This window comes from Dama dama, chromosome 33 (genome assembly GCF_033118175.1).
Source record: "Dama dama isolate Ldn47 chromosome 33, ASM3311817v1, whole genome shotgun sequence".
Lineage (NCBI taxonomy): Eukaryota > Metazoa > Chordata > Mammalia > Artiodactyla > Cervidae > Dama > Dama dama.
In genome coordinates this window covers 72386438-72399620 of record NC_083713.1, presented here as the reverse complement: position 1 = coordinate 72399620, position 13183 = coordinate 72386438, and the positions used below count along the sequence as shown (strand labels likewise).

At 47.4% G+C, this 13183-nt stretch overlaps 1 protein-coding gene across 3 annotated transcripts in view; it reads right to left on the bottom strand.

Moving 5' to 3' along the window:
* The window catches only part of RALB (RAS like proto-oncogene B), a 69952-nt gene that overhangs the window by 12334 nt on the left and 44435 nt on the right, over nucleotides 1-13183 (bottom strand). For all 3 annotated transcript variants that reach the window (XM_061135368.1, XM_061135366.1, XM_061135367.1), the window contains one exon: nucleotides 3753-3912. In XM_061135368.1, coding sequence (XP_060991351.1) covers nucleotides 3753-3866 — 114 coding nt within the window. In that variant the 5' untranslated portion in view covers nucleotides 3867-3912. The remainder of the gene's footprint in view (nucleotides 1-3752; nucleotides 3913-13183) is intronic.

The window sequence follows — 13183 nt, the reverse complement described above, 5'->3', positions numbered from 1 at the left end:
AGGCTCGGGGTGGGCGGCGATGATGAGGAATGGCTGCTGCTGCGCGGGGGCGCTCTTCGAGGTGAAAACTATGTTCCACAATGACATCACGGTGATGGCTGCACACCCGCGTGAATACCCTAGAAATCACTCAGTGGTCCAGTTTAAAGGGTGAGTTTCATGGTACATGAATTCTTCATAGAGCTATAATTTTTTAAAAATGTAAAAGTTGCATTGAGGGACTTCCCTGGTGGTCCAGCAGTGAAGAACCCTCCTGCCAGCACAGAGGACACGGGTTCGATCCCCGGTCCAGGAAGACCCTACATGCTGCAGAGACTACGAGCCCACGGCCAGCCTCACAGGCCCTTCGTCCTGAGCCGCCGCTCAGCCGACTGCCAGCCACTGCCGAAGTCTCAAAGCAGCTGCCACCGAAACCGCCCCACTGCCAACCTCACTTTATCAGCCAAGCAGATAACTAAAATCTTCAGGCACATTAGGCCGAGGATCAAGAAGGCAGCTCAGTCGTAAGGAACCCGGCGTCCAGGGCCCTCAGTCCCCCAGGTGGTAAAGGAGCCTCCCCGCGCGGAGCTGTCTCTGGCCAGGCCTCCTGACGGCGGCGTGACTGACCGTGCAGGCTGGATGATTCCCCGGGTGGGGTCTCCCGAGCGCGTTTGGCAGGGGTCCCGCCCTCTACCCAGTGGGTGCAAACAGCTCCAGACACCGCCCATTATTCGGGGTGGGAGGGGGCACAGAATCCCCTCCTTCATCTCCGTTAATAGCTGCTCCTCTAACCCCTTCTCCTTAGGGAATCTTAATTCCTCTCCTCACCATCTCTTCTTCCCTAGCCTCTGTTACAGGAGAAAAATAAGGAAGCAAATTACAAAATAAGGAAGAAAATTACATTTTTGAGCAAAAACAAAGACTTCCATAGCAGATCCTGAGACTTGACTCTCTCATGCAAAAATGTTGTGGGTAAATTAAAGAGATTCTGCTAGATTTCCCCACTTTGGCCTCTAGTATATAATAAATAAAAGCAAGTGTCAGAAACAAAAGTATACAAATGCTGGAGAGGGTGTGGAGAAGAGAGAACCCTCCTACACTGTTGGTGGGGGGAATGTAAACTGGTGCAACCACTATGGGGAACATTATGGAGGTTTTTCTGGAAACTAAAAATAGAACTACCATATGATCAGGCAGCCCCACTCCTGGGCATGTATCCAGACACGATGATGCTTCAAAACGATATATGCACCTCTTTGTTCACAGCAGCAGTATTTACAATAGCCAAGACATGGACGCAATCTCAATGTGCATCAACGGGTGAACGGGTAAAGAAGATGCGCTACACATACAGAGTGGGTTATTACTCAGCCACAGAAAAGGACGGGATCACGCCATCTGCAGCAACATGGACGGACTTAGAATGTATCACAGTAAGTGAAGTCAGAAAGAGAAAGATGAAGACCATGTGATGTCGCTCTCACATGGAAGCTAAAATGTGACACAGATGAACTCATCTGTGAGACAGGCACAGACTCACAGACGCAGAACAGACCTGTGCTTTTCATGGGGGAGGCGGGCTCGGGGAGGGAGTTTGGGATTAGCAGATGCAAACTATTATATACAGGATGGATAAAAACAAGGCCCTACAGTATAGCAGCACAGGGAACTATATACAGTATCCTGTGATGAACCACAATGGAAAATAATATGAAAAAGAATAAAACAATCACTCTACTGTACAGCAGAAATCAACACATTATAAATCAACTATACTCCAATTAAAAAAAAGAAATTGGTCATGCAGAAACATACAAACAAAAAGTTTCTCATGATAAGGTACAGGGGAGTGTGACTCAGGAGGTGATGGAGGTTTTGGTCTGAAGCTTATTCACTGAAGGGCACTCTTTAAAGAAACAAATACAAAATCACATATAATATTAAATACAAAAATGATTATCTCAAAGGAGAAAAGAAATCACAAGTCATTATACATTTTATTAAATGTAAAAATACTCTGGTGAACCCACCCTCGGGAGTCCCTTGCGTGACATTCTCCCCTTGACTGCAGGGGACCCCGAGACTGGCTTCAAACCAATAGAGTATGGCAGCTGTGATGAAATGACCTCATGACTACATTTCTATGGAGGAGGATCTGTCTAAACTACCAGAGATCTGCCTGCTGGCTGGGCAAGAGTTGTCTGTGGAATGGACCACACAACAGAGAACTAGGGGCAACCCCCAGGAGCCAAGGGTGCCATCCTGTATCCGCCAGCAGCCAGCGAGCTGGCAGGAAGCTGGATACCCTCCCTGCAGGCTGAGACCCGAGGCAGTGCCCTCAGCTCAGCCAGGCTACACCCCTGACCCCTGGACACTGGAAGTGACGGCTATGTGTAGTTTGCAGCTGCCGAACGTATGGTAATTTATTACACAGCACCACTACAAATACCACTGACGCCCCAAATCCAGCACAGTAACAGTCTTGTTAACTAACTGCCTGGCACACCTCTAGAATACAGTCCTATGTTGTATACACTTGCTGTATATGCTTGAACTGTCTTGTCATATGCCAGTGATCCTGAAATATCTCCTATAGAGCATTAAAAACTCATGTAGTCTTCTTTCTAGCATAGTTGATCTAAATTTCTCTTTGATGATGGTTTACAACTTCACAACCACGTGGCATTACTAGTAATGAAGGTTTGAGGACGCTTGGCAAAATTTGGCAACCTCTATCCATCTTCCCCGTAAGAGGCTGCACGATCTGGAAGCATCTTCCAGACCGGTTTCTGACTCCATGTTTCGAGCCCGCCCCTCCTGCTTCCCACACACTTTCCATGCCTGGTGCCTTGGACACACTCGTGCTGGGACCCCTGGCCCCGCACCGCCTATCATGATGCCAGGTTGAGTGAGGTGGGCAGTAGGAATCATCCTGGTGGGCAGCAGACACTGGGACAGCTGGTGATAACCCAACCACATGCCCAGTGGTACCAAACCACACAAATGTGCATCACTGGTCCTCTGCTAGATGTATTTATCCTTAATCTCACTTCCCTCAGCCATATCCCAAAATGTCATGGCCATCCAGCCCCATGCTACTAGAGGGGGCTGGACGGGGGGTCAAAGTCAAGTGAAAGGAGAGGATGATCTTAACTGACTGTGGTGACAGTATCTTGTCTCACAAATTCTGGAAAGCACGTGTCATGCAGACACACGGCCGGCAAGAGGCCCCGCGGCTCAAACTCTGGTCTGGGGGCTCTGCCGCGGGACTGGCAATTGGCCGCCAAGCAGAGACACTTGCTGCCACAGGAACCAAGCCTGTGTCGTCACACTGGACTTGCACCAGAGCCATTACTCTCAGTAAGTGATGGAAATGTGGAACTTTACCCTGACTAGTGGGACAACAAGAGCGCACGTGACATCTGTCACTTGAGAAAAGATGAATTTTCGCTGTTTAATATGTCCCCCGGATCGACGGTCACAAAGCTAAGCGCCTGGCTCACTCTTCAGATACACCTGTGCAAAGGCGCCCCCATGCTCCTGTCATAATTCAATCCTGGGAATAATGGGAGCAGGGACCCCAAACACACCAGAGCTGAAATGATCACCTACATCAGCAGCGCAGAGCTTACCCTGGGTAGAACCTGCTGGAAAGCTGTTCAGATGCCACCGTAACATAATTTACCCCTGACTCTGCACGTGGGGGAGCAGGCACACGAGGGACGGGGCAACAGCAGGCCCGACGGGGAGGCGGCGTGCGCTGCATGTCTTACCTCGTCGTACATGAACTGCAGAGTCAGGGCCGACTTGCCGACCCCTCCGCTGCCAACCATGATCACCTTGTGGAGGGCCAGCGAGCTCTGGCTCTTACTCTTGTTGGCCGCCATCCTGCTGGTTTTCTGCGAGACGCAGCTGGAGGACCCAGGGGAAGAGCTGCCAAGGAGAGAAACAGAGACTCAGAGGCGGTTTGGTTTCCACCCGAAGGAAATCAGATGAAAACGCCACGCTCCGTAAAAAGCCTAACCCAGATGCTCCAACAGAGAAGTCATTCATCCAGGCTGCAGGCAGAGAGAAAGCCCCAACCACTCCGGAGTCATGGACCAGGAGCAGAGTGAAGGCGAGACACAGACAAGAAGCATGTGTGCACATCTGACGCCCCATCACCGGAGAGGCAAGGAGGACGGCCACCATCAGACCCGTGGAGGGACCAGACAGTGACCCCGCATCATCTGTGCCCCGGGAACTGCTCAGGGGCCCAGCCTTGTCCTCTGTATCCTCCCGCCCCCGCCCCCCACCACCAGCACACACACGCACACAGCCTGCTCCAGGGACCAGGAGGGGCTCTGAAAAGGGTGAGGAAACCTGCTGTTAATAATCAGCATCCCTTCACGATACAGGACAGTTACAAGGAGGAAAACTCGGTTTTTTACTCCACACTGATTTACACTGATGAACTAAAGTGAGTTAACTCACTTTAGTCTATTAACTCAAAATCAGTTTAGCCTCATCAGAAGTGAGATGAAGTATGCAGAACAGAGCAACCTTGGTGGTGTGGGAAGAGAAAGTATTCTGAACAAGTACATTTAACACATACCTGAAACTTGGGATCTAGTTAAAAGCTTCTGCACAGCAAAGGAAAATCATAAACAAAACAAAAAAACAACCTACAGAATAGGAGAAAATATGTAAATGATGCAATCAACAAGGAATTAATTTCCAAAATATAGAAACAGCTCACACAACTGAAAATCAAAAAACCACCCAACTGGACTTCCCTGGTGGTCCAGTGGCTCAGAATCTGCCTGCCAAGGCAGGGGACACAGCTTCGATCCCTGGTCTGGGACGATCCCACACGTCGTGGGACCATTGAGCCCATGCGCCACAACCAGAGACCCAAGAGCCGAGAGCCCGTGCTCCACAGCCAGCGAGGATGCCACAAGGAGAAGCCTGCGCACGACAACTGGAGAACAGACCCTGCTCGCCACAGCTAGCCCGAGAGAAAGCCTGCACCCAGCAGCAAAGACCCAGCGCAGCCAGGAATAAATAAATCTTAAAAAAAAATAACCCAACCAAAAAATGGGCAGAAGACTTAAACAGACATTTCTTCCAAGAAGACATACAGACAGCCAATAGACAAAGGAAAAAATGCTCAATATCACTAATTATTAAAGAAATGCAAATCAAAACTACAATGAGATTACCACCTCACACTGGTCTGAATGGCCATCATCAAAAGATCTACAAACAATAAAAGCTGGAGAGCGTGTGGTGAAAAGACACAGCCACTATGGAAAACAGTATGAAGGCCCCTTTAAAAACTAAAAACAGTTGCCATATGATCTACATAAACCAAGTGCCAATTTTTATTTTGAAAGATCTGTATGGAAAATCTCTTTCACATCTGCCAAGGCATAAGGAAAAAGGGTGTGGGCTTGGGCATGTCATGGGCCCAAGTCTGGTTCTGTCATTTGTGAGATGTGGACCCAGATGCTTGTTACTCACTTTCTCCAAGCCAGTTTTCTTATCTGCAAACACAAGTAAACCATCACCCACCCTACAGGATTTTTCTGAGTATTAAACGAGATAACACATGTGAAAGACCAAAGCACTGAGCCTAGCATGTAAGAGGAACTTAACAGCTGGCTTCCTTCCTATCTCATTGTAAGAGAGTTCTTTTTTCTAATTAGACATGATGGAAAACTGCTTCTGACAAAGTAATTTGAAAATACCCCCAGTAGAAAAATAAAATATGTCTAAACACACGTATTATTGGGTAACATAAAACATCATGTTAAATCGGTGGTTCCCATCCTCGGTGGCAAAAGGGAATCCCTGGGGAGCTTTACAAACATCCCCAGAGATTCTGATTTTGGTCTGGGTTACCTGGGAACATCTAAATGCTTCCTAGGCAATGACAGTAGATGCCAAGGTTGAGAACTTCTATTAAATGCACAGGGGAGCTCAGTAGAAAGTAAGAAATCCCCAAGCTGGGGAGAAAAAAATCAGAGCACTAAGAGCTGATATTTCCACAGTTCTGGATGGCTGCTGCTCTTGTCTGTATAGTCAAAGCTATGGTTTTTCCAGTAGTCATGTATGGATGTGAGAGTTTGGACCATAAAAGAAGCTGAGCCCTGAAGAATTGATGCTTTTGAACTGTGGTGCTGGAGAAGATTCTTGAGAGCCCCCTGGACAGCAAGGGGGTCAAATCAGTCAACCCTAATGAAAATCAACCCTGAATATTCATTGGAAGGACTGATGCTGAAATTCCAATACTTTGGCCACCTGATAGGAAGAGCTGATTCACTGGAAAAGACCCTGATGCTGGGAAAGATTGAAGGCAGGAGAAGGGTTGGATATCATCATCAACTCAATGGACCATGAATTTGCACAAACTCTGGGAGACAGTGAAGGACGGGGGAGCCTGGCGTGCTGCAGTCCATGGGGTCACAGAGAGTCGGACACAACCTGGTGACTGAGCAACGACCACCGCACAGGGCCTGGAGACCAGAGGCCCATGCCAGGTGGGAGTCAGAACTGAGAAGCCAAGACCCCTGAAGGAATGGAAGAAGTTCCCTCTGCCCTTCTAGGTTCTTCTGACTGGTCTGAGAATTAACGTGATGTGAGACAGATTAACAGAGACAATCCAACAAAGTTTAGTAACACATAGACCTAGGAGACCCACACAGACTGAATCACTTGTTCAAACAGCCAAGGAGGATGTTGAGTGAGGGTGGGGAGAGTCAGCTCAAGCGGTTACCAGGGAAGCCCAGTAAACAAGCTAAGGTTGTCATGCAGGTTGAAACCCTGCCTGCCTCACTGATAAGAGATTCTAGAGATTCCATCATCCTCCTCTTCCTGGTACAGTGACGGAGACGCGCTTACAAATGGAGCTGTACCTGATAAGTGTCAATGTTTCCCACAGAAGTTTAGCTCCTATGTGGTTTTTGGAATCTTTTCCATGTCTGTCATTTCCTGAAAAACCACCACTAGTATGCCAAAGAGACATATCTGGGAACAGTAAATTCTCCCCTACAGCACCAGGAGGGGAGGATGACAAGGAAGCGTGTCTGCCTGAGCCCTGGCCGAGGAAAGTGTGCCCTGACACTCTATAACCACAGCACTCCTCCAGTGCCAGGAAGTAAAAGAAAAAGTAACCCCAGGCTGGTCAGGGGGCTAAACACAACCCCTGAGGAGCAGGGACAGCATGCAGTGAAGACAGCTCAGGATTCCTACAACCAAAGGCCAAACAGGAGGCCACAGCTCCATCCTATGAGACAGTTAAGAAACTAACCACCCAGGAGAGCCGGCATCTGTGACAAGCAGGACTTCACAGACAGCCATTATAAACAGTAGTACTTGATCATTTCTCACAAAGACAAAACCAAAATGTGAGGAGGACTGCATTATCAAAAGGCCAAGAGTTGAAGAGAATCATTCTGAATGCCTACAGTATTTTTTTTAAAGTATTTACCACAGAAAGTAATAAAAATGTAGTGGGGGGGAAAACAAACCCATCTTAGTTCACTGGCTGGGGCCCTGAAAACCAGACTAATGAGAGATAGATCAAGGAGGAAAAACCAGACAGGTGCATCTTGCACACACATAGCAGAGCTCAGCGGTGGTGACTCCAAGGGGACACTTAGAACTTGGGCTCCCAGAGCATCTGAACCTAAAAACAATGAGTACTGCAGGGAAGTGCTAAGACAAGGGTCAGGGGCCTCGCACCTCTAGGAGTGGGAAATGGGGGAAGGTAAACACACGGGGGACTAATGCATGGTGCCACCTCTGGGTGATTAAGCATCACCCCGCCCTTCCTGGTACAGAGGGGAAGGCAGAGAATTTTTCTTCATGTCTGTCACTTTTCAACTGCCTTCAGCTCAAATAAGCATGTCAAAGTGGCATCTCTGGGGGAGGCATACCCTGACCCCCTTCAATGGTCAGTAGAAAGTTTAGAAAATACACAAAACTATCTTTAAAAAAGAAAAACATCCTGTCATCCAGAGATATTCGCTATTATTGGTATTATTTCCTGCTTGTATTTGAATCAATATATTCTTATACTTTAATCCATATATTCCTGTATTTAAAATCTTTCTAAGATCATATATATGTAGGTTTTTCATTCAATTTTTCATGTATCATATCTACCTGTCTTCTTAAACAGAGAAGACTGAACATAATCATACGTTTCTGGATGATGTAAGGATCACCATCTCTATGGAAACCAGCCGTGTGACCGACCTTGGGCTGCTCCAGGTGGGATCACATGTCTGCTTGCTCCCCTCAGGCTGGATCCTCAGTCCTCTCCTCCTTTTCATTTTTAAAAAAATCATATTTATTTGGCTGCTCCAGGTCTTCTTGTGGCATATGGGACCAGGGGCCTTGCACCTCTAGGAGTGGTGCCCTAGTGGATCCCTCTAGGGATCCCTGGACCAGGGACCGACCCTGGCCCCCTGTGTCGGGAGCATGGAGCCGTGGCCACTGGACTGCCAGGGAAGCCCCAACTCCCCCTTTTCCAATTATGTGCTTTTTAATAAGTGCACTAAGCAATTAACTAGATAATTAAGCACATTTGAATTGCGACTAAAATAGGGTAAGTGGGATGAGAAGCAGGCCTCACCAGAGGCTCAGGAGGTGAAACTGCTTTCGACAAAATTTCTGAGCCACGACCGTCACCCATTGCAGGGCTGAGGCCGGTGCCTGAGGCTGGAGACTCCAAAACACCAGCCTGCCACATGACTTCTCTGAAGGAACCTTGCGTCCATGAATTATTATAGTTGTATGAAAATAGGGAAATCCTTTTCCAGATTAGAGGCAGGGGTGCTTTCAAACACATGTAGACATCTAATTCTGAGCTGTTATTTTCAAAACACAAAGTCAATTTCTCTAGAAGAAACCATAATAAATGGACTGAGGACTGGTTTGACAAATCCACAGATATTGCCAAAGTGTCTGTGCTGAGAGCTCAAGAGCTGAAATAACCATGGTGGCCATACAGTCTGTATGACCCGTGAGCGCCTGACGTGAAGCGGGAGAGGGCAGGAGGATCAGCCACGTGCCCGGCCCTGGACCTGACCTGGAGATGGCCAATGCCAACCCTCCAGACTCCTGTCCCTGGAGTCATTCGGAATCTCCTTATTGTTATTTGTGCCGAAAGCACTGCAGAAGCACTCTTTGCACTCAAGAAACTCAGTCTAGTGATTAGTTACGGAAGCTGAGTGAATGATTCTAGTGTGGGCTGACAGATTCTATGGCAGAAGTACAGAGGAGGGACTTCCAAACCAGAGCAGAAGGTCAGGGGACATGACCCTCAGTTCTGCGGGAGAACTGAGCACTGAAGAAGTGGCCACAGAGGCTACAGAAGTACAGAGGAGGGACTTCTAAAGCAGAGAAGAAGGTCAGGGGACGTGACCCTCAGTTCTGCAGGAGAACTGAGCCCTGAAGGAAGTGGCTACAAAGGAGGAGAAACACCAGGAAGAAAACATGGCAGTGAGGCTCAGAAAGGTCACATTGATGATTCATGCTTATAACAGATAAGCTTCACCAATAATTGTGTTTTTAAAAAATAACACAGCAGTCCTTTCCCCCAACATTTTATGGAAAGTTCCAAGTTTTCAGAAAAGTAGAAAGAATTGCATGGGGAACCCATATTCTTACCACCTGGATTCTACAGTCAACATGTTGCTACTTTTGCTTTATCGCAAAGCCAGTCACCGGGCATCCCTCTCCCCATCCATCAATCCACTTGGCTTTCTCACGTGTTTCCATGGAAGCTGCAGACCTCAGTACCTGCCATCCCTAACCAGCAGACATCTGTTTTTTACAAAGCAATTATGCCTCTCCTGGAACTCTTAATCTCTTTTCATTAACTGTCTGAGCTTGTCGCCAGTACCCAAAAGCCACAACACGGACTTTCCTTCAGGGCCCATGACACCAAGTCCTAGCAAGTTCCCACCTTAGCGTAGGAGGTCTTTTACTGGGGACTTGAGAAACACATCAGCAGACACCCTTTACTATGTCTCTACTCACCAACAAGGAAGCTCTAAAGTAGGCTTCATTTTTTGTCCAAAAAACATATAACTCTGTGCTAAGCTACGCATCTCTGCCCTTAGAAAACTCAATCTAAGGGAAGGTAGAGCATGGAGACAGGACTGCCCACATGCAGTGATAAAGATGGGCCAAGGTCTGATGGAAAGTGTGATGAGCTCTGTAACATAGGGAAATGCTCGACATGAGCCTGAGTTCACTCAGCATGCTTCCCACGTGGAGCAGAGGGCACGTGCCGAGCACTGGAGGCAGGGGGTGTCGTGGGGGTCCGGATGTCACGTGACAACGAAGCACAGGTGTGCGGCAGGAAAGCGCCAGGTGTTGTGCCTCAAAAGGTAGAGTGCTCGTCCACACGCACGCCTGCTGTCGCCTCAGTCGTGTCCGACTCCTTGTCACCCCGTGGACTGTAGCCCATTCGGCGCCTCTGTCCTTGGGGTTCTCCAGGCAAGAACACTGGAGTGGAGTTGCCATGCCCCCCTCTAGGGCACCTTCCCAACCCAGGGACCGAACCTGCAACTCTTTCGTCTGCCACACTGGCAGGCAGATTCTTTACCACTAGTGCCACCTGCGAAGCCCTGTTCGTCTACAAATGGACCTAAAACACTGTCTTTAGGAACATATCCTATAGAAACAGGGAGCCACTGCAGGGTGGGTCCCCCAACCCAACCTCACTGTAAGGCTGTGGGTCAGTAAGAATGAACACGTCCCCTCCCAGACAGAAAGTCAAGACGCCGTCATTTAGATGGCTTGGCAGGGAAGCAGAGCGCTGGGCAACGCTTGTCCTGTGTGATGTTCTGTAGGATACACTGGTGTTAGACTGGGCTCACTACCACTTAGTGTTGATTCAAGTACAAGGACACATACTTATCTGAGAAGTAAAATTCTGAAAGGAAATCATGATGTACCAACATAAACCGTGCCGATGTGTGTTATGAGGAGGGGGTGGTCTCTACTGCACCCCAGGCCCCTGGGCTACCACGGTCCTGAGTCTTTCTTAGGCTGGAAGAAAACAAATTGGTAGGTAGAGTCCAGATGAAAAATATAGTACCTTGTCTGTATCATAGGGTTGTCATAAAAATCAAATGAGAATTTGAAAATTCAGGAACAAATTTACTCCTCAGTCCTCATAAAATTCCAGCGTCCTGGGTCACACGGCGCACAAACGTGCACAGCGAGTGATCCAGCATCCACGTGTGCCAGGAACTGCATTTAGCACTTTTCCTCCAGACAGTGACCTGGATGTTACTCACAGGCCATCGTCATAGTATTTCAGTCTCTCAGAACATTATTCATGTTTTTAATCCTTGAGATGATCAAAATGGGAGAGAATCCTAAACCTGGGGCACTTTAAGCACCAAAATAATTACGGGCAGTAAGGAAAGCAGACACTAAAAAATGAGGAATTCACGAATCCACACCTATAAAAATTATTAAACCAGGGAGACAGAAGGGCTCCCCCTTAGGGAAGAATGCCAACAGCAGGCAAATAAACATAGGGGTGGGGAAGTGAAAAAAACAAAAAATCAACATTTTGCAGCTATCAGAGTAAAGACTGATTCAGGCAAGAATCATTCAGTCAGTCAGTTCAGTCGCTCAGTTGTGTCCAACTCATTGCGACCCCATGAATCGCAGCATGCCAGGCCTCCCTGCCATCACTAACTCCCGGAGTTTTCTCAAACTCATGCCCATCGAGTCGGTGATGCCATCCAGCCATCTCATCCTCTGTCATCCCCTTCTCCTCCTGCCCCCAATCCCTCCCAGTATTAGGGTCTTTTCCAATGAGTCAACTCTTCACATGAGGTGGCCAAACTATTGGAGTTTCAGCTTCAACATCAGTCCTTCCAATGAACACCCAGGACTGATCTCCTTTAGGATGGACTGGTTGGATCTCCTTGCAGTCCAAGGGACTCTCAAGGGTCTTCTCCAACACCACAGTTCAAAAGCATCAATTCTTCGGCGCTCAGCTTTCCTCACAGTCCAACTCTCACATCCATACATGACCACTGGAAAGACCATAGCCTTGACTAGACGGACCTTTGTTGGCAAAGTAATGTCTCTGCTTTTTAATATGCTGTCTAGGTTGGTCATAACTTTCCTTCCAAGGAGTAAGCGTCTTTTAATTTCATGGCTGCAATCACCATCTGCAGTGATTTTGGAGCCCCCCAAAATAAAGTCTGACACACAAGAATCATTAGTAGATGCTAAATCTAAAGGGGAGACTGAGATGAGGAACAGGATATTTGCACGGTCTTAGAGTGTCTCCACTGATTACTTATGGATCAGACCCTGCACTTTAGTAAGCAGCACTATTCTAAGTGTCAAGACAACTCCCAACTGTTCATACCACTTCCTGTTACAATCCAAACTAGGAACGACCTGATCTAAATTAGCTCAGGAAAGCCCCTCCCCCCGAAACAGCATTCTCAGATATGAAGGAGCACAGGAAACAGATAGATTTGCAGGGGCAGTAAATGCTGAAAATGAAAAAAGAAGAGTGCAGTGATGCCGTCTATGCAGGCAACATCATTTCCATTAACACTGAAAATCCTATTTTTCAGCATCTAACATCTATTATTACATCTAACACAAATTATTACATCACTGTGACAAAATGAAGATGTGGGTGTGCGTGGGAATAGGAATTGACAGCGCTGAGTCCCTACATCACTGTCTTTTTAATGATATGACACAAACTTCGGGTAATCTGTAAACAGTCTCACACACACTCCCTGGACAGAGAGGTAGGTAGCATCTTGTCCATGTGTGTGTCTCCAGGGTCTACAGAGAATGCCTAGAGATGCCCAGAGAAGGAATAAGGAATGAATGAACGATAAGAGAAGAGCTCTAAAATATAAAAATGAGGACACATTTTAAACAATTTTCTGTAGTAAAAGTACATTTCTCATCTACCTGTCCAGGAAACATTGGCTCGAATGTTACATCATGAACACTGACTCTAAAAGGTAAGCAAGTAAAGCAGCAGCCCTCCCCAGAGGGTTTTGTTATAGTTTAGCAATAAATGCTGTTACCTACAGAAATCATAATTTTTAAATGCACACATGTGCACATGTACACACACATGCTCAGCAGCCAATCTGAAGAGACGAGTCAAAGATGAATAATTATAGATCAGAAAGATAACAACGGCAATAGATTG